The sequence below is a fragment of the Myxocyprinus asiaticus genome, chromosome 10 (assembly GCF_019703515.2).
Source record: "Myxocyprinus asiaticus isolate MX2 ecotype Aquarium Trade chromosome 10, UBuf_Myxa_2, whole genome shotgun sequence".
In the NCBI taxonomy this organism is placed as follows: domain Eukaryota; kingdom Metazoa; phylum Chordata; class Actinopteri; order Cypriniformes; family Catostomidae; genus Myxocyprinus; species Myxocyprinus asiaticus.
The window spans coordinates 11,012,997-11,040,833 of NC_059353.1; the positions used below are offsets into that span (position 1 = coordinate 11,012,997).

The window sequence follows — 27,837 nt, forward strand, 5'->3', positions numbered from 1 at the left end:
TCTACCGCAACACACAAAACTTTGGCCAAAAATCTAAGTAGCTGATTAGTTTGAAAAAATAATACAAATGTATTTGAACTTATGTCAACATTTAGTAGATGCTGAAAACAAATAATCATTACCAAATTTTATTAAAAAATAAACTATTTATCTCATTACCTACCAATTTCACACTTTTTGTGTTTGTGTGTGTGTGTTATTCAGATTAACCCAAACAGTTTTAAAAAGGGTTTATGTGTAATAAGTGGTCTAAGGATAACTGCCATTTTATAAATGTTAAAAGTTTCTTGGCTGTGTAAATCTATAATGTATTGTTATGTGTTTTCGGAAATGGTAAAAAATTTGCAGTAATAAGAATTCTGTTCACAATTTACAGTTAATTTCCAAAATAAAAATTGATAAGATAATTCCGTCCACTCTTAAGCACCAAAATCTTTTTTTTAAACATTTAATATGACAATCATTAGTTTTTAATCATTTTATCATTATTATTGATTAGTGGTGACATATGGAGACATTAGGCTCTATTTTCATGAGCACACAAAACGCAGCGCTATGTGCTAAGACCTTGCGCTATGTCTTATCCAATTTCGTGAGAGTGCTAATTCTAAGCACAATTTTTGTGCCAGCGCAAAGCACAAGTGGGCATGGGTGGGAGTGTTTGCACTATCTGTGGGTGTATGTGCGCAAATTGTGGGTGTACTGTGTGCTAATGAAATGACGCAAAGTGCAATTTGCTATTTTCCTGAGAAATAGGTAATTGCGTTGAGCGTTAAGTCTTATCTCAGCGCAAAGTCTAAAGTCAGTTCCTGTACTTGCAGTTTGGAGAGTCTGCAAAAGGGACCAATGGAAGAAGTTGGAGTGAGTAAAATGATTTTTTTGACCACTCCGTTATTTTGATTATATTTTTGTATCGTTTGAATTGTAATTTGACAAGGACTTAGTTAATGCATAAAAGCATGTAAGTCCATATTTCTATTCTAATTCATTGCATACAGTCCATTTACACTACCAACTTCTTATGAATGTGCTGTCTTTGTTTATATTGCTGGTGCTTGACAGGAAATGGACTGTATAATAGGATGCAGATGGTGATGAAGAACCTTCTGAATTAAATTTCACTTGACCTAGTCCATTAGCACTTTGCTTGCACGATTTCACCAAATCCTTTTGTGCCTAGACTTAGCGCATGCTTGCACAAAAATACCAAATCTTCATGGCCATGCCCATTGACTTTGCGCTTATGACTTACGGCATAGGTGCTGTGCATAGCGCTCTTACAATAGAGCCCATTATGAAAATGAGTAAATGTAAGTACATTTATTTAAAAGGTACATGTAAAGGATTAACTTTTCGGTCTGACTAAAAACAGACAGTTTATTTAGATGAATTATTTTGTTATTTGTGCTAGTTGTCAAATTTTTTAGTCCAGTGAATATTTCTTAGGGTATATGAGGTTATTTTTGAGTCAACTTGTCCCAATAGCGGGGCATGTTTAAACTACAGTATATGGGGTGAGCTTTCACATGAACAGCCTATCATAGTATTTTCAGCAAAATATTTAATGTAAAACAATTATGAAGCACAAAACGATTAATGAAATAACAGAAATGGAAAAGATAACATACAAAAATATCTAAACATTGTTTTGGCCAATATGCTTATAATATTGCCAATCTAACTTAAGCAGAAGCTCTCTCTCTTTCAACCTAGATAACAATATAATTAATTTATAATATTAAAATGCCTTCATACTAGAACTAAAAGACGCACTCAATCACCAAAAAAAAAAAAAAGCAGCACTTACAGTACATTATTAGGGAAAATCATCCAAAATTCTTTAAAACCTGCAGACTTTGACCTCTGAGACATTGGTATGATATCCATTAATGCAGCATTATGGATTGAATTAAGATTGAAATCGAAATATGGCAGTGCATGATTACTAAACCGTAAAATGCTGCGATTTAAAACAGTCTGCATTGCCTGCTTCAGTCAGCTGTGACATTTTCCTTCTCTTTTGTCCTTTGCCAATCACATGCCTGTAAATTCCACTTTTTTGTTACTTTGTTTTCAATTGCAGTGACATTGCAAGTGTCCATATATTTTGGGTGGCAACTGTATGTAAGAGAACTATCCATCCAACCAGAGATACCATTGTTTTGAGTTGATAAATATGGAATTAAATAGAAAAGACAATGTGAGGTATAGAGGAATTTTTCATTCATTATGTTCCATGGTAATATTTCGTATGCAAGATAAAGGCTAATATTAATATTCACAGGCTACAAATAACACAAAAAATATTAGGCTAAATATGTGTTTAGAACAACTTTGTCTTCGGAGTGCAGAGTTGTATTTTTATTTCAGGTTTTCTTTTAGTCTTTCCAGTGTCTGTTACATTTGAATTTATTGCTTCATCCTTGTTTACAAGTGTGCCTATTATTGCGTTCTTTCGAGACATTAAAGTCATTTTTTAAACATTTTGTGTGCAAGATGTTTTTGTAATGACTCATTACCATGTGGGTATGAATTCTGACTAATCAAAAGCTTTTAATTGGCATCCTCTCTTCTATGAAGGATTTATGCGCTTGTTTGGTAGAAATTAACGAGTGTTCCTCAGTGAGTATTTTCTCCAGTACACCTTCTAAATAATCATGACAAGGCCACCGAATAACAGTGCTTATTAGAAGAATGCACTGTTTAAGCTTCCAAGAATTGTTTACTTTGTGTTGTACAAAATTTTTCTTTTGACGAGGTGCATCGAGTCTGATTTTATTTCAGGAATAATCCCGATGAAGACTTTTTTAAAGTAATAAAAAACAAAATACAAAGTTATAGGAAATTTCTCTACATAAATATTGCATATCAATGAAGATCTTTTGCCTTTTTATATTCTTTCTGACAATGTCTGCATACCCATGAGAATCTGTACAGAGAGCATGGGAAGTGAGACTTAAAAAGCAGACACTAAAAGAAAGTTTGTTCTGCAGAGAAAGAACTACTGAAGTCAGAGCACAAAAGAAGGTTTAGACTGAGATTTACATCCATATATTTAGAACGAAAGTGCTAGAAGAGTAGCTCCCTATTATTTCTGCATTGCGGAAAACATGGACAGAATCACGGAATCCAGTCATAAATTTGTACATATTTGGGATGAAATTAATGTATAAATGCACAATTAATCAAATTAAAATCGTGATATGTCCTTGTGTGATGATTGTGCATGAGCTGCGTGCTTCAACAGTAAGTGAATGTGAGAAGCGACTGCTTATACACTAACTGCATCATAAACATCATGTGTGTGTATTAAGGTGCTTTCACACTAGCACTTTTGGTGCACACCCGGGGTAGAATGACGTCAAGGTTCGGTTCGTTTGGATGATGTAAAGGCTGCTTTCCGAACTGGGCTGTGCACGTGGGAGCCGCACCCAAGTCTGCTTGAAAAGGTGGTTTGGGGTACAGTTTATGTGATCTCTGGTATGGTGTGTTCACACTTGGCAGGTTTGGTTCGATTAAAATGAACTCGTGAAAAGGTGCGATTGCTCTGTTAGTGCGGTTCATTTGAACAAGTGTGAACGCTGCCACCCAAACCTTGGTGCGCACCTAACAAGCGGACTGAGACCGCCTGAATAGTGGGTCTCGGTCCACTTCCAAACGAACTCTGGTGAGGTTCCATTGATATGTGAACGCAACATGGACCAAAGACGACTAAATGGACCAAAAACAGGAAGTAATTTGCCTAATACTGACCTCAAGCATACCTGGTTCTTCTCATTATAGTAGCTATGTTGCCCATTACAGTTCGGCAGCATATCTTCGTTTGTGTGTGCAACGGAGGAAGTCCTGGCGCTGTTTTGACTCCTTTACACGTTTTATTAGCTCTTCGTTTGTTCTCAGCTGGTAAAAAATACCACCATATACACATATATAAATATAACGAGCACATTTTGCCAAGCAGCCAGCATTGTTTTGGATGATCGGCAAGTTCCGTAAAAAAATATACGTCATAAAAGCTGTCCAATGAGGTTGTGACTTTATCCTGATTTGTATCGTTAGGTTCGGTGTTAAAAATGCCAGTGTGAACGCTAAGCGAACCAGGAATAAATGTATCATTTTCTTTTTTAGTGTGGTTCATTTGAACAAGTGTGAACGCTGCCACCCGAACCTTGGTGCACACCAAACAAGCGGACCGAGACCACCTGAATAGTGGGTCTCAGTCCGCTTCCAAACAAACTCTGGTGCGGTTCGATTGATATATGAACGCAGCATTGACCAAAGACGTCTAAACGGACCAATAACAGGATGTAATTTGCCTAATACTGACCTCAAACATACCTGGTTCTTCTCATCATAGGAGCTATGTTGCCCATTACAGTTCGGTACAGGCGTCGGAACCACCATCAGACGTCCTTGCAGCATAGCTTCCTTTGTGTGTGGAACGGAGGAATTCCTGGTGCTGTTTTGACTCCTTTACACATTTTATTAACTCTTCGTTTGTTCTCAGCTGGTAAAAATACCACCTACATAAATCCAACGAGCGCATTTAGCCCAGCAGCCAGCATTGTTTTGGATGTTCGGCAAGTTCCGTCGCAAAATATACGTCATAAAAGCTGTCCAATCAGGTTGTGATCTTATCGTTATGCCTTTGGTTTTGTATCTTTAGGTTCGGTGTTAAAAGTGCCAGTGTGAACACTAAGCGAACTAAGACTAAATTTATAATTTTCAGTCCGGACCAAGAAAACTGAACTACAAGTGTGAACACACCCTTAATGACAAAAAGCAGAGCACTTTATTCACTGTGAAGCGCATAGCCCATGCAGACTATATATTTATATAATTAAATCATAGCCTTTTGTGTTTTAATAAGCACATTAGCCCATATAACAAGCTCCTTTTCCATGGTGAGAAGTGAAGTAGTCACAAACATCCGGCTTTCTGCCAAGATGGCAAAATAAAAGCTCCATTCAACTAAACCCGTGCAATGCGTAATAAAGTATATTGACCAGGGGCGCCTCTCTAACAGACATTTGCAGAGCAGCAGGCTGGGCAACACCCAACACCTTTGCGAGGTTCTAAATCTCCGGGTGGAACCTGTTTCGTCCCGTGTAGTGGCACGCACAAGCAAGTAAGTCTGGGACAGCCGGCCAGGTGTATCGCTTGAGCATAGAGTCTTTCACCTCCCCTGAGCTGAAGACGTGTGACGTTAACTCCCAGTGGTGTTCACAAACTGTGTTCCCTAGTTGATTTCCTCCGAGCCCTGTGGCAGATGAGTTTGCGGAGAGACTCGCTGCCGGCTCAGTACACATGCTAACTAAGCCCTGTACTGGGATAGGTGCTCCGCATATGGTGGTTCCCCGTAGGTAACCCCATGCGACGTATATCTTCCGTTAATTCGTTTCCCTGTTGGCAAACTGCGTCTTCCTTGGGCAGAGGCCCCTCTGCCCCAGTCACCATGCTTGTAGTAGCTCCTCCCCCGTAGGGCAGGACCTACCTTGGGACTCCCCCACATGGTATACTTCCTACATAGCTCGGCAAGACCATGTGATGTATTTCCACTTAAATACCCCCCCCCTTTCTGGGCGGGGAGTGGTCTCCGCGGTGTCTGCCCCTTGGGAGGGACACTCCACCGACTAGACCTGGTGGGCCCAGTCGGTTAATCCCCCTTTTTTTAGGGAGTGGGGAAAAAAAGGGGATAAGAGGCCACGACTGGGCTAGCCCATCTCTATCTTTTGGGTAGTCGACTTGTCCCCAAAGGGCCATTCGTCATTCATAACTGTGTTGGGGAGGTTACGTGTCGGCCTGGTGCACTGGCTACGAGGCACACTGTGGTCTGCCCATCACACACCGCCAGTTCACGTAACTCAGTTCAGCCAGTTGTGGCGTTTTTGTATAGGGACCCCTAGTGTCACTACATCGACACAACGTCGAGTGAGTGATAGATAGGGAATGTCCAGCTCCTTTTATACCCATATGTCCGGGGGAGTGGTATGCAAATACTACTCGCCAATTTTCATTGGCCATTTATCAAAGACCAGAGGTGTCTCGGGCTCCCAAGAGTGACCCCTAGTGTCACTACATTGACACAATGTCTCGTTCCCTCCATCAGGGAACGGAGGTTACGCAAGTAACCAGGACGTTTTCCTGTAAAAATATCTAAAAATCCTTAAAACAAGATCAATTTGATTGATCTTGTTTTAGAAACAACACTGCATAAGATATTTAGGCTTTTCAGAGAATGTATTTTTAACATGTATTTTGTCTTACTGTACTGGCAGAGTTTTTATAGTATATAATATATATATATATATATATATATATATATATATATATATATATATATATATATATATATATATACACACACTACCGGTCAAAAGTTTTGAAACACTTGACTGAAATGTTTCTCATGATCTTAAAAATCTTTTGGTCTGAAGGCATATGCTTAAATGTTTGAAATTAGTTTTGTAGACAAAAATATAATTGTGCCACCATATTAATTTATTTCATTATAAAACTAAAATGTAATAAAAAAAAAAAAAAGTTTTTGAAATTGATGACTTGGACCAAATAATAAAGAAAAGCAGCCAATAAGTGCCCAACATAGATGGGAACTCCTTCAATACTGTTTAAAAAGCATCCCAGGGTGATATCTCAAGAAGTTGGTTGAGAAAATGTCAAGAGTACATGTCTGCAAATTCTAGGCAAAGGGTGACTACTTTGAAGATGCTAAAATATAACACAGTTTTGATTTATTTTGGATTTTGTTTACTCACAACATAATTCCCACAGTTCCATTTATGTTATTCCATAGTTTTGATGACTTTACTATTATTCTAAATGTGAAAAAAAATAAAATAAATTATAATAAAGAATGAGTAAGTGTTTCAAAACTTTTGACCGGTAGTGTATATATATGCAATATATCATGCAAGAGTTTCATTACTACTTTCATTTTTTCAGTAGAACCTTATCGAGTTAAATCACTCCATAAGCTGGATCAATAAAATTGATGTCTGGTGCTTTAATAACTAATATCAGCGTGAATATAGCATTCATACACCACAAATTAAATGGTTGATATTGCTTTTAAAAATGTTTTGTGAGGTAACCAGTGGTAACTTCTCAATGAACTGGTTTTATTCAAGACAAAACTGTTATTTAATCTGACTACATTTTCCTGACAAATTAGGTTACACAAAAAAACATTTTAAGGGTTATCAGTGTACTTATTAGGTTTTATTTATCTTAATATAGGCTATACATGCTCCTCTGGCTATGCCAAATCATAGCCATGCTGATATTATGTACAAAAGAACTCTTGTTTGTGTGATATCACCCAAGCACATCTGAAAACTCATTTTGTAACATGAAACTTGACTAATTCACTTACATCATCATGCTGACAGAGAAGGGGCTTGTAGATTGTTTAAAATCAATTTTTGTACTATAGCATTGGCCTTTCTCTTCAAAAAGCTTGTCCCCATGAGTCTCTATGACAACCGTATTCTCACAGCCAGTGCAAATACACAAACAAGGTCTGTGAGCATGTAAGGAATTGTGCATCAGTACAATGATTTATATGACTCACACTTTTACCCTCATTGCAAATATATACTGTAGAGTTGAAGTCAGAAGTTTACATACACTTAGGTTGAAGTCATTAAAACCACTCCACAGATATAATATTAGCAAACTATAGTTTTGGCAAGTCGTTTAGGACATCTACTTTGTGCATGACATGAGTAATTCTTCCAACAGTTGTTTACAGACAGATTGTTGACTATATCACAACTCCAGTGGGTCAGAAGTTTACATACACTTAAGTTAACTGTGCCTTTAAGCAGCTTGGAAAATTCCAGAAAATGATGTCAAGCCTTTAGATAATTAGCCAATTAGCTTCTGACAGGAGGTGTACTGAATTGGAGGTGCACCTGTGGATGTATTTTAAGGCCTACCTTCAAACACAGTGCCTCTTTGCTTGACATCATGGGAAAATCAAAGAAATCAGCCAAGACCTCAGAAAAACAATTGTGGACCTCCACATGTCTGGTTCATCCTTTGGAGCAATTTCCAAATGCCTGAAGGTACCACGTTCATCTGTACAAACAATAGTATGCAAGTATAAACACCATGGGACCACACAGCCATCATAACTCTCAGGAAGGTGACACATTCTGTCTCCTAGAGATGAACGTAGTTTGGTGTGAAAAGTGCAAATCAATCCCAGAACAACAGCAAAGGACCTTGTGAAGATGCTGGAGGAAACAGGTAGTCAAGTATCTATATCCACAGTAAAACAAGTCCTATATCGACATAACCTAAAAGGCTGCTCAGTAAGGAAGAAGCCACTGCTCCAAAACCGCCATAACAATCCAGACTACAGTTTGCAAGTGCACATGGGGACAAAGATCTTACTTTTTGGAGAAATGTCTATGAAGGAAAACCTATGTGGATATATTGAAGCAACATCTCAAGGCATCAGCCAGGAAGTTAAAGCTCGGTTGCAAATGGGTCTTCCAAATGGACAATGACCCCAAGCATACCTCCAATGTTGTGGCAAAATGGCTAAAGGACAACGAAGTCAAGGTATTGGATTTGGCCATCACAAATCCCTGACCTCAATCCGAAAGAACATTTGTGGGCAGGACTGAAAAAGCATGTGTGAGCAAGAAGGCCTACAAACCTGACTCAGTTACACCAGTTCTGTCTGGAGGAATGGGCCAAAATTCCAGCAACTTATTGTGAGAAGCTTGTGGAGGGTTACCGAAAACATTTTACCCAAGTTAATCAATTTAAAGGCAATGGTACCAAAAACTAACAAAGTGTATGTAAACTTTTGACCCACTGGGAATGTGATGAAAGAAATAAAAGCTGAAATAAATAATTCTCTCTACTATTATTCTGATATTTCACATTCTTAAAATAAAATAGTGATCCTGACTGGCCTAAGAAAGGGAATGTTTTCTACAATTAAATGTCAGGAATTGTGAAAAACTTAGTTTAAATGTATTTGGCTAAATTGTATATAATCTCTGATTTCAACTGTATGTACGCTGAGAATGGTGTAAATGTATGCTGACAGTTGCGGATTGCAAAAAAGACATCAACCTGAGACAAGGTCAAGGGACACAAATGCCTGATACCTGTAATGAAAATGAGCTGGCAGGTAAAATTAATCAGCATGTTGAAGAGAATAGGCCAAGGCAAAGAATCCTACAAGCTCTTTTGCGTAGACTCTGTGGCTGTGTCTAGCCCAATTTACTTTTTCAAAGAGGATGATTCAGATCTGCTTTAGAGAAAATTATATTCCTCTTTTATCAATAGTCTTAATAATAATCTATTTCCTCTTCTGCTCTGCAAGGACAGTTTGTCAGAGAAATGACAAACTTAAATTTTTTTTGATCTTCATCTGTTTCAGATGCTTTGTGGCAATTGATGGCATAGTCGCTGCTCTTTGAGCAGAATGCTGTGATGACGTAGAGCTCCTTTAATGCACACCGGCAGAAACAGTCCGATGATTAAGCAGCACTTATACAGGTATGAAGCCATGCATGAACTTCCAGCAGACCCAGCAAGGTGAAAAAAGATTGAGAGGCCACATTATTTGATGCCCATGAAGGCCGTTATGAGTAAACATGTCATATTAAATCTGACTCAGAGCTGCTACACAGAAGCGCCACAGAAGCAGCACTGCAAATAGAGATTTGAGTCTGACCCTATTTTTGCTGTCCATAGCATGCAGAATCCAGCAGAAAATATGGTGGAAGTGCACTGTAAACCAATTTATTGATCAATACAATCGTTTGCATATGAAGCGATAAAAAACAATGGCATGAACTACTTTGTATGAAAGCACTGTAAAAAAAAGTAATCTGTCAGACTGTCAGACAGGCACAAAAACAACACTTGTTATGTCGTAAATCTTCCTGAATCCAGACAATTAATTAGTTTTTAGGCTAAACTTTGGGTTTGGATTCCATGTAAATTAATTAGTTGGATGTAAACATGGTGTAGAGATTCTCATAGGTACGCTGGCATCATTATGTAAATCAGATTTCACTACTATCAAGTCTGTAATTCCCAATGGCCCACTTCCAACAACCATTTTATAATTTATGGCCGATTGGCCATTTAATGAAACACTCAATGTAGTAACCCAGAAATCATGTTATTTTCTGTAAAGAGCGGTAGAGCTATGCAGCAGAAATGCTGTCATATTGAAAGATCAATGCATGCAAGCTTGCTGTTTCAGTTATGGTGCTGCTACACCACTGTTTCCAGAAACACAGAAGTGTAGTGGTGGGTGAAAGTGCATGCTCCAAAAACATGCACTTTCACCCACCACTACACTTATGTGTATGGTGATATGGGGATAAAAGTGATTAGATTTGATAATGTGGTCCATAGAGGATTAAAGGTAAAGTTCACCCAAAAATGTAAATTCTCATTATTTACTCTTTTTCATGCCATCCTAGATGTGTATGACTTTCTTTCTTCTGCTGAACACAAACAAAGATTTTAGAAGAATATCTCAGCTCTGTAGGTCCATACAATGCAAGTGAGTGGTGACCAGAGCTTTCAAGCTCCAAAAATCACATAAAGGTAGCATGATGAGAGAATTTTCATTTTTGGGTGATGAACTATCCCCTTAAGCACATATTGCATGCTAACAGTTCTTTGCTCACCTCAAGTCAGACATTAATGAAAGTTATGGTGACTTGTGGTTCAGTAAGAGCCAGATGCTAATACAGTAACTGCTTTGATGGATTTGATTAAAGATTCATTAGATTGATTCAAACCAATAACGTGGGAGCTCTTTTTGACAGATTCATTGAAAGAAACAGCTTGAAAGAGTTTTTCATTTGTGAATCATCAGACTACAGTGGTAGTGGTTTCAATTCAGACTACAAGCTTACAACTCAGGTAAAATGTTGTTCCCTATCTGTCACTCACTCGACGTTGTGTCGATGTAGTGACACTAGGGGTCACACTTGGGAGCCCGAAACACCTCTGGTCTTTGAAAAAAGGCCAATGAAAATTGGCGAGTGGTATTTGCATACCACTCCCCCGAACATACGGGTATAAAAGGAGCTGGTATGCAACCACTCATTCAGATTTTCTCTTCGGAGCCGAACGGTCGATGCTCACTGAGCTGAATTCCCACGGTTGTTCATTCACCTCTGCTGGATCTGACGGCGCATTTCAGCGGCTTCTCCCCCCTCTGCACTGCAGAGAACGCCCCTGGGCGCTTCAGCAGAAATTAAAGAGTATATTCTAAAAAAGAGTATATTTCTCTAAAAGAGTGGCACACACGGAACATCTTTTTAAAGATGCCTTTCCATTTGTGTGTTATTCCTGGTTGCGGTCGTTATCTCTCTCCTTCTGACGGTCACGATCGCTGTCTGTCGTGTCTGGGCACTGCCCACATGGAGACAGCATTCGTGGATGGGTCATGTACTCATTGCGAGAACATGTCCATGGCAACGATGCGGTCACGAAGAAAGCAAGCCACCCCAGCGGCTCCCCATCCCGGTCCTTCTACCCACGGGTATGAGGCCAGCGCGGCTAGCACTGGGAGCGATTTGGGGTCTCCCCGCCCCTGCGCGCCCAGTTGTGGCTCAAATCTGCCCCCGATGTGATGGTCTCCATGGGTCACGAGGACAGGCCTTTTCCTCACACGTCCCAGGCTGTTCCGGGGGTGGTCACAAGGAGCCAGGTAAGTGCTTCGATGTCCCTGAACTCAGCATGGCCACGACATGGTGTGGCACCTCAGGCTCTGCCGCGAGGCCCCACCCGCCGGTACGTCCGACGAGATTGTCCCCTTGGTCCCCCTCGCCCGGAGCTTGGACGCGTGGCTTGCGCTTTCCAACCCGTCGCGATGGCTTGTCCAGACCGTCCGACTCGGCTACGCGATTCAGTTCGCAAGGCGTGCGCCCAGGTTCAGCAGCGTCCACTTCACCTCGGTGAAGGGCGAGAACGCCGCTACCTTGTGCACAGAAATCGCTACGCTCCTGCGGAAGGGTGCGATAGAGCCTGTCCCTCCGGCCGAGATGAAGACAGGGTTTTACAGCCCCTACTTCATTGTACCGAAGAAAGGCGATGGGTTGCGGCCAATCTTGAATCACAGACTCCCGTTCAAGATGCTGACGCAAAAACGCATTCTAGCAAGTGTCTGGCATCAAGATTGGTTCGTGGCGGTAGACCTGAAGGACGCGTACTACCACATCTGGATTCTACCTCGACACAGACCCTTCCTGCGGTTTGTGTTCGAGGGACGGGCATATCAGTACAAGGTCCTCCCTTTCAGCCTGTCCTTGTCCCCTCACATATTCACGAAGGTCGCAGAGGCAGCCCTTGCCCCATTAAGGGAAGTGGGCATTCGCATCCTCAACTATCTCGACGATTGGCTAATCCTAGCTCACTCTCGGGATGTGTTGTGCACACAGGGACCTGGTGCTCTCGCACCTCAGCCGACTAGGGCTTCGGGTCAACTGGGGAAAGAGCAAGGTCCTCCCGGTTCAGAGCATCTCTTTTCTTGGCTTGGAGTTGGACTCAGTCTCGATGACGGCGCGCCTCATGAACGAGCATGCACAGTCAGTGCTGACCTGTTTGAAGGCGTTCAGACAGAAGACAGCGGTTCCACTGAAACTGTTTCAGAGGCTTCTGGGGCATATAGCATCCTCAGTGGCCACTCCCCTCGGGTTGATGCATATGAGACCGCTTCACCACTGGCTCCAGACTCGTTTTACAGCCCCTACTTCATTGTACCGAAGATGGGCATGGCGCCACGGGACACATCGCGTGGCCATCACGCCGGTCTGTCACTGCCTCTTCAGCCCTTGGACTGACCTCACATTTCTACGGGCAGGCGTTCCCCTAGAGCAGGTCTCCAGGCGTGTCGTGGTTATGACAGATGCCTCCAAAACGGGCTGGGGCACTGTATGCAATGGGCACGCAGCCGCCAGCTCCTGGACGGGCCCGCGGCTACGTTGGCACATCAACTGCCTTGAGTTGTTGGCAATTCTGCTCACCCTGTGGAGGTTTCAGCCATTGATCCAGGGCAAGCATGTGTTAGTTTGGACAGACAACATGGCAACGGTGGCATACATCAACCATCAAGGCAGTTTACGCTCCCATTGTATGTCACAACTCGCCCGCCGTTTCCTCCTCTGGAGTCAGCAGCACCTCAAGTCGCTGTGAGCCACTCACATCCCGGGCGACCTCAACACTGCAGCGGACGCGCTGTCACGGTAGGTTACCCTCAGGGGAGAGTGGAGACTCCACCCTCAGGTGGTCCAGCTGATTTGGAGTCGGTTCAGGCAGGCACAGGTAGACCTGTTCGCTTCCCAAGAATCCTCCCACTGCCCGCTCTAGTACGCCCTGACCGATGCACCTCTTGGTATAGACGCACTGGCACAAAGCTGGTCCCCTGGACTACGCACATATGTGTTTCCCCCAGTGAGCCTACTTGCACAGACCCTATGCAAGGTCAGGGAGGACGAGGAGCAGGTCATCCTGGTAGCACTCTATTGGCCTACCCAGACATGGTTCTCGGACCTCACACTCCTCACGACAGACCCCCCCGGCGAATTCCCCTGAGGAAGGACCTTCTTTCTCAGGGACGGGGCACCATCTGGCACCCGCGACCAGACTCTGGAATCTCTATGTCTGGCCCCTGGACGGGACGTGGAAGACTTGAGTTGCCTACCACCTGCGGTGGTAGACACGATCACTCAGTCTAGGGCCCCCTCTACGAGACGCCTGTATGCCTTGAAGTGGTGTCTGGTCACTAAGTGGTGTTTTCCCGAAGCAAAGACCCCCAGAGATACGCAGTCGGATCAGTGCTTTCCTTCCTGCAGGAGAGGTTGGAAGGGCGGCTGTCCCCCTCCACCTTGAAGGTGTATGTAGCTGCTATAGCGGCACACCACGACACAGTGGACGGTAAGTCCTTAGGGAAGCATGACCTGATCATCAGGTTCCTGAGATGCGCCAGGAGGTTGAATCCCTTCAGATCGCGCCTCATTCCCTCATGGGACCTCTCTGTAGTTCTTCAGGGTCTACAGGGAGCCCCCTTTGTGCCCCTGCAGTCAGCTGAGCTTAAGGCACTCTCTTTGAAGACTGCCTTCCTGACTGTACTCACTTCCATCAAGAGGGTAGGAGACCTGCAAGCGTTCTCTGTCAGCAAAACGTGCCTGGATTTCAGTCCGGGCTACTCTCACGTGATTCTGAGACCCCGACCGGGCTATGTGCCCAAGGTTCCCACGACCCCTTTTAGGGACCAGGTGGTGAACCTGCAAGCGCTGCCCCAGGAGGAGGCAGACCCAGCCCTGACGTTGCTGTGTCCAGTGTACGCTTTACGCATCAATTTGGATTGCACACAGAGCTTTAGTGTCTCTGAGCAGCTCTTTGTCTGCTTTGGTGGACAGCAGAAAGGAAGTGCTGTCTCCAAGCAGAGGATCACCCCCGTAGTGTAGGACCTACTATGGGACTTCTCCACATGACATATTTCCGACAAAGCTCGACAAGACAATGTGATGTATTTCCACTCAAAATTCCCCCCCCCCCCCCCCGGCGGGGTGTGGTCTCCACGGTGTCTTCCCCTTGGGAGGGACACCCCCCGACGTAGACCTGGTGGCCCCAGTCAGTTAACAAATTTCACTCTTTTTTTAGGGAGAGAAAAAAAGAGAGGATAAGAGGCCATGACTGGGCTAGCCTGTCTCTATCTTTTGGGCAGTCGACTTGTCCCTGAAGGGCCGTTCGACACTCATAACAGCGTTGGGGGAGGTTACGTGTCGGCCTGGTGCGCTGGCTACGAGGCACACAGTGGTCTGCCCATCACACACCACCAGTTCACGTAACACAGTTCAGCCAGTTGTGGCATTTCGTATAGGGACCCCTAGTGTCACTATATCGACACAACGTCGAGTGAGTGACAGATAGGGAATGTCCTGGTTACTTGCATAACCTCCGTTCCCTGATGGAGGGAACGAGACATTGTGTCCCTCCTGCCACAATGCTGGACTATCCGCTGAAATGGCCTTGTCTCGGCTCCTCAGCACAAAACCTGAATGAGTGGTTGCAAATACCACTCGCCAATTTTCATTGGCCTTTTTTCAAAGACCAGAGGTGTTTCGGGCTCCCAAGAGTGACCCCTAGTGTCACTACATCGACACAATGTCTCGTTCCCTCCATCAGGGAACGGAGGTTACGCAAGTAACCAGGATGTTTTCTTATATGTGGTGTTGTGCCGCTGCTGAATAGAGGTGCAATAAACACTGTGCTACAGATATGTAAAGCAGCCTTTAGTCTTGCCAAATGACCACAATACATTTCAGGCCTTCCTCAGCTGAATACTTCATCAACCAAGTTTCCTCATACCTCACTGATTTTGAGTGTACTATTCTGTCCTAGGCATGGCTTCAAACCTCACATATGGAACGAGCCCTACAGACGGGCCCGGTAAAAGCACTTGTGGTGTGATCCTGCTCTCACTCACTCTCTCTGCATTAGTTGTGCTGACCACGGCCATGAACTGCTTGGTCATTTCAGCCGTCATTGTGACGCGCAAACTGCACCATCCTGCCAACTATCTCATCTGCTCTCTGGCTGTGACCGATCTGTTAGTGGCCATACTAGTGATGCCCTTCAGCATCGTGTATATCGTGAAGGAGACGTGGGTTTTGGGACAAGTGATGTGCAACATCTGGTTAAGTGTGGACATAACCTGCTGCACATGCTCAATTTTACACCTGGCAGCTATAGCTGTTGACCGTTATCGGGCCATCACAGATGCTGTAGAGTACTCCAGGAAGAGGACATCTCTACAGGCCGCTGTGATGATCAGTGTGGTTTGGCTTCTCTCCATATTTGTCTCTCTGCCTCCGCTGCTTTGGAGACACTATAAAAACACAGAAGAGGATGTGTGCATTATTAAGCATGATCACATCATCTTTACTCTTTACTCCACATTTGGGGCTTTCTACATTCCCCTTATACTGCTTCTCATTCTCTATTATAAGATCTACCGTGCAGCCAAGACTCTTTACCACAAAAGAGGGACCAGCTGCCTCAACAAGCCAGAGATAAACGGACACATGCTTCCCAAGTGCAGTGACAGGGAGCCAACGACACCCGACACCCTGAGTCCTCCAGAGAAATCTGTGTCTGAACCCTCCACCGAAGGTGACAGAGTGCGCATCACGGCAAAAAGCCCAAAGTCTCAGTCTTGCAGAGAAAGGTCTGTCAGGAGACATCACATCTCAAGCACACGTGAAAAGAAGGCAGCCACCACTCTGGGCCTCATTCTAGGGGCGTTTGTTATCTGCTGGCTGCCGTTCTTCATCCATGAGGTGATTGTGAACATCTGTAGCTCCTGCGGCCTCCCCTCTGCCGAGATGTCCAACTTTCTGACTTGGTTGGGTTATCTCAACTCGCTCATCAACCCCCTGATCTACACCATCTTCAATGAGGATTTCAAAAGGGCTTTTCAGAGGCTGATCAAGTGCAAGAATTGTCCCTAGCACAAATGAGGGGATTATGTCATGTGAAGTGTGAACTGAAGGAGGATGCCTGCAATGAAAACTGTCATGTCAATAACATAGTCAGGCAGAACCGTCAAATGACTGTGACTTTTCCTGAATTTACACAAATGTCTTATATTTAGATAGAAATCTGTATATGCAACTAGACTGGTTAGAGCTGAACTATATTTTTAAAGGGGATTTTTAACATTATAGACAAACATTCAAATTTGTATGTGAAACCCATTAAAGGAATAGTTTACCCAAAAATGGTCACCATTTATTTACTGTTGTTACAAACCCATATGACTTTCTTTCTCATGCAGAAAACAAAAAGAAAATCGTGATCCATCTTTTTAAAGTGCTTAAGAACTTGCATTATGTAGCACTAGCATTGTTTAGCCACTGTGAACGAGTTTCTCTCATAATGCATTTCATTGCGCAACGGACATCTGCAAAATGTATTCCATGCCTTTAGAAGATTTAGAATATGATGCAAAAACCAGATGGACTACTTTTATGAAACTTTTGGGTCCTTTTTTTAAACTTTAAAGTGAGGCGCAATCCACTGCCATTGCATTGAAAAGCCGGCCTGCGATTAACAAATTAAAAATCTATTTTTGTGTTCCGCATAAGAAATAAAGTCATACGGGTTTGGAATGACATGAGGGTAAGTAAACTGTGACAGAATTTTCCTTTTTCTGTGTACTATTATGTTTTTAATTGCAATTTATCAGAAGAGGTAGAAATTCAGTTTACAACTCATCAATACATAAATCTTCAGCCATGAATATGTGAAAAGTGTCAAAGAAAAGTTTAGATAAATATGTAATATATGTGCACTGGGATTTGAAAATGATACATGACACACACAATAGAACTGTTTAAATACTTTTATTATATTGTATACTTGGATTTGGGAATCCAAGGTAAGGCAAGTATTTGTTAGGCAAATATGGTGTGCATTTGTTTATGTTTTTTGTAAAGAATTATACAATATATGTTTTATTTTATATGACTTATGTGTGTTGCAGTGAGACCAAAGAAGTGAACAGAGAACATTTATTGCAGTAATGCATTCAACCTTCTAGAAATAGACTATCTGACACTGGCCCATGACGTAGTAAATATTTGTATCCATAATGTAACTGCTGTTAATGTTAATAAATGTTTTGTACAAAAATACAGTACTATATACTGTACGCGGCTTGTACTGATTATACCAATTATTACATAAAGTGACAAACCAGACGCTGAATTCTAAGTGTCCTTTAAAGTGTACTATTAAGTGCTTCAGGGACAAAATGCAAACTGTAACCTTTCAGTCAGTTTTCCCACTGACTCAACTGAATTTAAATAAATGAAAACAAATAGCCTAATATTGATGGCTAAATAATAATGGAGAGTTGTATATACAGTACAGTTGAATATTTATTTTTATACACATTGTTATGCTGATATTACACTGTATTCGATTAAAATTGATGCCATAACATCCTATTGGCTCTTTATCTAATAATGTAATTTTAGTCCCACTTTATATTAGGTGTATTTAACTACTATGTACTAACATTTAAATACATTCAATACAATGTACTTGTGTAACTACATGCCGTTCGGCAAAATTATCACAAGATTCACATTTGCTGCAGGTTGAGGTATGTTTAGGTTAGGGTAAGGGTTGGGGTAGAGTTAGGTTTAGGATTAGGGGGTAAGGTTAACAGTGTAACTACAGATGTGATTAAATACAGGTACTTTAAATGTAAGTACAATGTAACAACACGTATGCACATAATAAGTACATTGTAGCAAATGTTTAAGTACAAAGTAGTTCAAGACACCTAATATCAAGTGGGTCCATCATTTTTTATTATACATAATAGAGCACAACAATCTGGTTCAAGAAGTACAATTCCCATTTATTTTTACTATAGGGGAATTGCTTTTTTAACAATAACTTTTTAAACCTTTAATGACTGACCTACATTGACCTCCAAGGTTGTTCACAGCAGCACCATCTTTGATTTTTGAAGTGAATGGCAACGAGGCTGTGAGGGATAGACGTACAGTGTTTTTGGATCATTCTGCAGACAAAACATTGAAATGCATCTTTTCAGATGCCAGTTTAATACCACTTCGTTATTTTGCTAAACTAAATGTAAAAACTAAGTGTTTTTTTTTTTCATGTGCTTGAAGTGCATCTATCTACTTCATCAAAAAGAAGTTTAGCTATACCTAACTTTAAATCATGAGTGCCTTTTCAATGTAGTTTTACAATGTGATTAGAAATGTGCTTTTCAGTACATTTCAATGAAGTTTTCTTAGCAATGTCACACACTGTTCATGTGTGATTTTCCAAAGCAGATTTTCTCCACATTGTTCTTGTTAGTAAGATGAGGCTGCTTCAGAAAGGAAGTCTCTTCTCTTACAATATTCTCTGTATTTTGTACCATCTATTTTCTTCGGTTTTAACAATTCCCAGTTCCTAATGAAAAGCAATCCCACAGCATGATAATCCTACCGCCATACTTCACTGTGAACTATTTTCACATAGTATATATAAACAGTATATACAGTTGTGCTCAAAAGTTTGCATACCCTGGCAGAAATTGTGAAATTTTGGCATTGATTTTGAAAATATGACTGATCATGCAAAAAAAACTGTCTTTTATTTAAGGATAGTGATCATATGAAGTCATTTATCATCACATAGTTGTTTGGCTCCTTTTTAAATCATAATGATAACAGAAATCACCCAAATGGCCCTGATCAAAAGTTTACATACCCTTGAATGTTTCGCCTTGTTACAGACACACAAGGTGACACACACAGGATTAAATGGCAATTAAAGGTTAATTTCCAACACCTGTGGCTTTTTAAATTGCAATTAGTGTCTGTGTATAAATAGTCAATGAGTTTGTTAGCTCTCACGTGGATGCACTGAGCAGGCTAGATACTGAGCCATGGGGAGCAGAAAAGAACTGTCAAAAGACCTGCGTAACAAGGTAATAGAACTTTATAAAGATGAAAAGGATATAAAAAGATATCCAAAGCCTTGAAAATGCCAGTCAGTACCGTTCAATCACTTATTAAGAAGTGGAAAATTTGGGGATCTCTTGATACCAAGCCAAGGTCAGGTAGACCAAGAAAGATTTCAGCCACAAGTGCCAGAAGAATTGTTCGGGATACAAAGAAAAAGTAACCTCAGGAGAAATACAGGCTGCTCTGGAAAAAGATGGTGTGGTTGTTTCAAGGAGCACAATACGACGATACTTGAACAAAAATGAGCTGCATGGTCGAGTTGCCAGAAAGAAGCCTTTACTGCACCAATGCCACAAAAAAGCGTGGTTACAACATGCCCGACAACACCTTGACATGCCTCACAGCTTCTGGCACACTGTAATTTGGAGTGACGAGACCAAAATAGAGCTTTATGGTCACGACCATAAGCACTATGTTTGAAGAGGGGTCAACAAGACCTATAGTGAAAAGAATACCATCCCCACTGTGAAGCATGGTGGTGGTTCACTGATGTTTTGGGGTGTGTGAGCTCTAAAGGCATGGGAATTTTGTGAAAATTGATGGCAAGATGAATGCAGCATGTTATCAGAAAATACTGGCAGACAATTTGCATTCTTCTGCACGAAAGCTGCGCATGAGACACTCTTGGACTTAACAGCATGACAATGACCCTAAGCACAAGGCCAAGTTGACCCTCCAGTGGTTACATCAGAAAAAGGTGAAGGTTCTGGAGTGGCCATCACAGTCTCATGACCTTAATATCATCGAGCCACTCTGGGGATATCTCAAACATGCGGTTCATGCAAGACAACCAAAGACTTTGCATGACCTGGAGGCATTTTGCCAAGACGAATGGGCAGCTATACCACCTGCAAGAATTTGGGGCCTATTACAACTATTACAAAAGACTGCACGCTGTCATTGATGCTAAAGGGGGCAATACACAGTATTAAGAACTAAGGGTATGCAGACTTTTGAACAGGGGTCATTTCATTTTTTTCTTTGTTGCCATGTTTTGTTTTATGATTGTGTCATTATATTATAACCTACAGTCGAATATGAATCCCATAAGAAATAAAAGAAATGTGTTTTGTCTGCTCACTCATGTTTTCTTTAAAAATGGTACATATATTACCAATTCTCCAAGGGTATGCAAACTTTTGAGCACAACTGTATATGACTTTGAATTTTGGCTTAACAAGCTCGGACCGCAAAATCTTTTCCCATTTTGTAGCTAGGTCACTATTATGTTTGTGTTTCCACATGGTGAAGTAATGATTTCTTTTGTGCAGCCCTACACTAAAGGACAGCACTATGCAAACTCTTTATGTGGTCTGGTGTGGGTGTTTTGATGTAGTGTTCATTTTCTGGTAACTCCTGATAATAATACTGCCCACTTGGACATTCAAACACTTAAAAATTGTTTTGTAGGTCACCGTGCCCACAGTTTAAGGCATTTTTTTTTTTACATCTTTGGAATGCTGTTGATTTTCATATTTTTCCACCTGAATAATGATCCGCAACTGGGATTTTTAGTGAGAAATGTGGTAGTTATTTTAATAATTCACAAGAGAGGCAAGGCAACTGTTTTCTCATTAGAGTCCTTTATGTTTGATCGGTGAGCATGTGGATCTGCTGTAACACTATGGTTGAATACTTCAACATATTTCAATTTTATTTTTTTTTATTTTTTTTATACATATATATATTTGAATGTAGGGATGGAAGTCTGTAACATATGAGGATTGGAGAAGGGACTGAATATTTTACCATGTACAGCACGTATTTTCCAGTGTGCATTACTGGGAATCTCTGCAATGATACAGTTCTCAGAAAATGGAGGAATAAGACCTTGTTAACAATAGACAGCTGTGCTGCTGATTCTCTGAGTCACACATTCACTATACATTTTGAAATCTTTTAAATTCTTAAATCAATTTTTAAGTTGTGGAAGTACCATAATGTGTGTACAATAGAGTTGTTGGTGTAACAACCTAAGCAACAATCACTCAATCAAGATGCACTTACACTACCTCTACAGTCAGTTCCATCTAGTTAATAAACTCTCAGTGCAAATGTAAATGCAAATATGTTTTTTTAGACCAAGACCATAATACCATCTTTGTTGTTCACAGAATATAGAACAGGTTTTTACATGTGTCTTTTGTCACTTGACAAAGACTAGCATTGTTGTTCTTTTAGCATTTTAAATACCTCTGTAGTTTAAAGTGTAGGGCTTTACTGGTTGTTTAGATCAGTGTTACTATCAGAAATAATTGGTAATTATTTCTGTAGTTATTAATCAATATTTAAATTAATTAATTGGATCTAACTCATTAAAACCTCATATGGGACTCCAGTAAATGTAGTGTGCTACGTTTAGGAGCAAGTTTGGTTATTAGCAATAATTAATAATTATCAAAGATAATTATTAATTACAAAAATCAATAGAACATTGATGAGAATCAATGTTAGCTTTTTTTTAATCCTTTAAAATCAACACTTATCAAAGATAATCGTTAATTGTTAACATCGATGAAACATTAATTACAATTAACACTAGCTTATTGATCATTCAAATTCAATCAAAGATAATTATCAATTATCAAAAATCAATAGAATATTAATAAGGATTAACATTGACGGGGCACCACCCTGAAATCAGGGACTAATAACCGAATATTAAAACAGTCTCAATATTAGATTGTTTTCTTAGGAAAATCGACATCCGAAGAATATCGATTTTCGGGAAAAAAACAATGAATGAAGGTTTGAATCCGAGCACTGACATCCCGTCAGCATGACACAGGCGTATGCAAAACAAACCAAAACACTTCTCTTTGTAATATAAACAAAGTTTATTTATGCAGTAATATCAATTAATAATTAATACAATGCAGTCAATAAACTTCCGACTTACAACCACAAACTAAACAGTGATATGATTAGATATGGAAACTAAAATAATCCTATAACACATAAGGTGTGTGTGTGACAGTGTGTGTGTGTGTGTGTGTGTCAGTGTGGTTAGTGAGAGAGAGAGAGAGAGAGAGATGATTAAGTGACAGCCCGAAAGCTGATTTCGCGATAGCTGGAGATAAAGCAGCCGTGTTCATCACTCAGAGACGCGGTTTTACGAGCGGAGCTATTATTTGACTCTTTAATGGATGAACTCAGTTGCTGTCTCACCCGCGATGGCGAAAATGCACAACAGTCCAATTTGGTTGGACTACAATACAGCAAAACAAATTCGTGATAATTAATACCCTGAGTATTAATAATTAGCGGACATGGCGGTCCGTAAACTGTACAAGCAAAAAAACCTTGAAACACAAGAATAACACGCTATAATATTCTATCTCTGCCCAGACGTAACATGAGGACACAGGTAGAATGTATTTTCCTCCGTCCTTTAACTTTGACCCGGTTTCTTGAGGCTCGTGTGATGACGAGAAGACGTTTCCTCGCGCTGTCGGCGGGCGGTACGGCTGTTGATTCTCGGCGGGCTGGCGGAGAACTCAGAAATGTCGACTTGATTGAAGATGGAAGAGAAATCTTTAATCTCTTCACTTCTGTAGGCCAACGGATGAAGATGCGAATTGCTCAGTGGTCTCCGGATCTGTTAGAGTGTTCGGTTGAACACAGAGTAATCTCAACTCGTCCAGCGAGATGGAGATTGTATGGCTACAGTTTCAAGTCGGACATTACTTCCTTATGCCACGAGGCTGCACCGGAGAGCAGCAAAAAAACTACGTCCGTATTCGGTGAACTAAGTCGCTGGAAGCAACTTTGGAAGCATTTTCAGAATTATTTGAAGTCCTGATGATGTCATGTTTGAGGGACGTTCTGTTGTGTGCCTCATCCAATAGGAGTTGAGAGCTCGATCCTTTAGAGGGCAAGGCTTCATGGATCTGTAGTCTGTTTTGGACTCCCTTTGTTTGATTTTGGTGTGATTTTTATCAGTAAGATTTACGACTTAGAAGGTGGGGGCTTGAGGAATGTTTTTGACTGTTAGGCCTGCCTTTGTCTTCTATCTGAATACATGAGGCCCAACAAAAGTTAAGGGTTTTCTCCATTGGATCCATAGCATCAGTAACAGGTTAAACATCATGTAGGAGACCGGAGCTAGTTGTCACACGGGGAAGTTGTCACAAGGGCTATATCTCAATAACAATGAGATTTGGAGTCAAATGTCCAACTGAGCAAATATGTGTTTTCTTTAGCAGAGGTTAATGTTGGTTTTAAACACCTAGTTCAATTAGATTATTTTTTTTTCTTTCTTTTTCTTTTGTGAATATCCAAAGTAAATGTTTGTTTATCATATTTTTGTAATACAGTGGCAAGAAAAAATATGTGAACCCTTTGAAATTAGCTGGGTTTCTGCATTAATTGGTCATAAAATGTCATCTCTTCTTCATCAATGTCACAAGTATAAACAAACACGATGTGCATAAGCTAACAACACACAAACAATTATAATCTTTCATGACTTTATTGAACACTCCCATTAAACATTCACAGTGCTGTGGAAAAAGTAAGTGAACCCTTGGATTTAATAACTGGTCAATCCTCCTTTGGCAGCAATAACCTCAACCAAGTGTTTCTAGTAGCTGTTGATTCGACCTGCACAAAGCTCAGAAGGAATTCTGGACCATAGAACTGCTTCAGCTCAGCCATATTCTTAGGATGTCTGGTGTGAACAGCTCTCTTGAGGTCATTCCACAGCATCTCTATTGGGTTAAGGTCTGGGCTCTGACTGGGCCACTCCAAAAGGTGGATTTTTTTTTTTTTTAAGCCATTCTGTAGTGGAATAGTTTTGATGTTTAGGGTCATTGTCCTGCTGCATCACCCAGCTTCTACTGAGCTTCAGGTGGCACACAGCCACCCTGACATTATCCTGTAGGATACCTTGATAATCTTGGGAATTCATTTTTACCTTGATGCTCCCTCCACTCATTTCACCGTTGAGATGATGTTTTCATGTTGGTATGTGGTGCCCTTTTTAAGCCATATGTAGCGCTGCATGTTCTTCCTGAACAATTCAACCTTTTTATCAGTCTACAAAACATTTTCCCAGTAGAGTTATGGAGTCTCAATGTGGTCTTTGGCAAACTTCAGGCATGAAGCAATATTTTTGTTGGAAAGCAGTGGCTTCCTTCGTGGTGTCCTGCCATGGACATCATGCCTGTTTAGTGTTTTCCATATAGTAGACTCATAAACAGAGATGTTAACCAGTTCCATTGATTCCTTCAAGTCTTCATCTGTCCAGCTGTGGACAGATGAATATCTAAGATTTTCGAGATAACTTTGTAACCCTTTCTAGCTTTATGCAAACAACTATTCTTGATCGTAGGTCTTCTGGGAACTCTTTTTTTTTTTGCAAGACATGGTCCCATCAACAGATGCTTCTTGTGAATATCAAGCTCCAAATGTTTGATCGCTTTATATAAGTCAATGTAGCTCTAACCCACACCTCCAATCTCGTTTCATTAATTGAATGCCAGGTTTGCCAACTCCTGACTCTAAATTAGCTTTTGTTGATATCATCAGCCTAGGGGTTTACATACTTTTCCCATCCTACACTGTGAATATTTGAATGATGTATGCAATATGTATAAGAACAATTCAATTATTAGTGTGTTATTAGTTAAAACAGATTGTGTTTGTTCATTATTGTAACAGATGAAGATCAAACCAGATTTTTAGACAAGTTTATACATACAGTAAATGCAGGCAATTCCAAAGGCTTCACATAATTTTTTCTTGCAACTGTAGGTCTTAGGTAAATAAACAAACATAATAAAACCACACTGGCATACATCAAGACATTAATGGTCAATATTAGTATGAAGGTAGATTTGAAGCCAGATTTTTATGTTTTTAGGGCAAAAGTATTTTTCATGGAAGTCAAGTCTGGGTATGTTGTCACATTTTTATCAGGGAAGGTTGTCACATGTGTTTTAAATGTCATAAATATAAAAACATTATCAATTATAATATATATATATATATATATATATATATATATATATATATATATATATATATATATATATATAGTTTTGCACATTTGCACCTGTGCCTCAGGTCAGTCCAAATTGAATTGAATGACTTTCCTGTCAAAGATACTTGGCATTTGGATGAGTGGCATTTGAATGGCTGGTTTTCAATGGAAACAAAAAAGATAAAGCCAACAAAATATCTGAGGTTTTAACTGCATCTCCTGCAATATAGAAATAGGTTGATAACTTTTTCTTGTTAAATTAGTTTTCAGAACACAGGTTTATCCCTAGTTACTTGGCGTCCTATGTGGTTTTTAAAACGATTAGTTTACCTTAAATATCCTAGTTTAACATCACTCTATAGGATTTAGTTAAGCTGTTCAGACGACATAAACAGCATTTGACAACAATGTTGTATTTGAATCTTTGTTTGCATTCTGGGTTTGTTTATCGTGTCTGCATGGCACAGCAAGCTCATCAAATGCAGTTGGACATGTATCGTGAGAAATAACAGTGCTGTGGTTGGTAAGCTGAAGAACTGACTTCTTGCCAATCCCACAGTAATGAGCTCAAATAATGCTCAAGGTAATGTGTTGCAAAACTATTGTTTACATGACAGTGGCAACTATTGAAATAACATCCTGACATACTGTAGGGTTCCAAATGTCTTTTACCAAATTTAAAATATATAAACAATATTTTAGGATTTTGAAAAATGTAAAAAAAAAAAAAAAAAAAAATTGTACATTCGGCGACAGGAGGTTCAAAGTTCTGCTGCTGAAATCGGCGAAATTTGAACTACTGTCCCCAATGGCCAAAGATAGAATTGTTTTGACCAGTTTCCGGGTGAAATATCTATAAGGTGGAGCCAAATGCGAGTTGTGTTTTAGTTGTAAATGATGCAATATTGTCGTCAACAGGAATGCATATTTTATTTGCCATACACCCTAACCCAAACCCCAACCAAAAATGAAACCTCTGAATCCTGCTCACTATTGTTTACATGAACACGATTACATTCTGGTTTCCGTTTGACCAGAAATCTTGTCTCGGAGAGAACATGATTACTTCCTGGTGTCCAAGGGACCAGAACCAGACTGGTCTCATGAACATTACGTGACCACGGCAATATTTTTGCAAAATGAAAATACGTGCGTTATTACATGTTTCACTGCGGTTTCCAAGTGAAATGTCCAGCGGGTGGCGCCAAAAGGGAGTAAAATTATGTTGTAATCAGATGAGGTTTTTAAGGTGAACATAAGATGGATGTTTTAATTAGTAAAATGTACCTCCTTAACCTAAAACTTCAGCCTAAACCTAATCAATAGTGACCTAAAAGATAAATAAGAGGTCAACAAAACAGACATCCTTACCCTAAACCAACACCTAAACCTAACTGATAATGTCCAAAGACAAAATAAGAAATGAAAAGCAAATTTTAGGAAGCAACCACGTCATTTCGTGTTGCTTCTATGACACTCTCGTCTCATGCGTCAGCTTGCGTGCTTGACTGGTCTCAAGCCTCGGCTGATATCAAACACAACATAAAGAAAGATAAAACTGGTCATGATGCATTTTGCAATTACTCAAAAATTTGCCAGTTGCCCCAAGCTGGTCTCAAACCAGAAAGCTTTGATCTCCATAGCACACAGGTATGGTGCACCTTAACCACATTGCCAAAGAAACATACCAAGTTGAGAGTCATCAGGTTTTGAATTTTAAAAAAAGTATTCAAAATGGTGGAAAGTCGCAGTATGCTTCACAACTTTCCGTTCTACAGTTCAGGGTGCTATCTACTGCATCACACAGCCACAAAATGGCCATTCAACAAAGGGACATACCGAGCTAAGAGGAATCACACAAGTGTGGGTTATTTTTTTTAAAATAGGTGGCACTGTCTCCAAACATTTAAGGTATATTCAGGACATAATATCGAAGATGCATAACAATTTTCTTTTACAGTCAACAATGCATTCAATAGATATATGTCCACTTTCAACAAAACATATATATCAGAAGAGCAATTAAAATAAGAAGTGGAATAAAAAGAATACCTGCAAGCAGAAATGATCAGGAACAAGCACAGAAATCATTCAGGAAGCAAAATACAAAATGCTCTAGTACAACAGAAATCTTTCCAAATGACTTGCTCAGGTGGGGATTCAAACCCAACTCCTTTTGAACTACAGAACAGCATACTAACAGACTAAACCACTCAGCTGACATAGTTAGTGGCAAAGAGACATTTCAAGGTTAGAGTCAGCACACAAGTGTGGATTATATTTTGGACT

The 27,837-nt window shown here is 40.5% G+C and overlaps 1 protein-coding gene across 1 annotated transcript in view; it reads left to right on the plus strand.

Moving 5' to 3' along the window:
- The window catches only part of LOC127447051 (5-hydroxytryptamine receptor 1F-like), a 29,574-nt gene extending 11,916 nt beyond the window's left edge, over positions 1 to 17,658 (plus strand). Inside the window, exons 2-3 of the mRNA XM_051708543.1 lie at positions 9,422 to 9,540; positions 15,415 to 17,658. Of these exons, the coding sequence (XP_051564503.1) occupies positions 15,417 to 16,523 (1,107 nt within the window). The 5' untranslated portion in view covers positions 9,422 to 9,540; positions 15,415 to 15,416 and the 3' untranslated portion in view covers positions 16,524 to 17,658. The remainder of the gene's footprint in view (positions 1 to 9,421; positions 9,541 to 15,414) is intronic.
- The last annotated feature ends 10,179 nt before the right edge of the window (positions 17,659 to 27,837 follow it).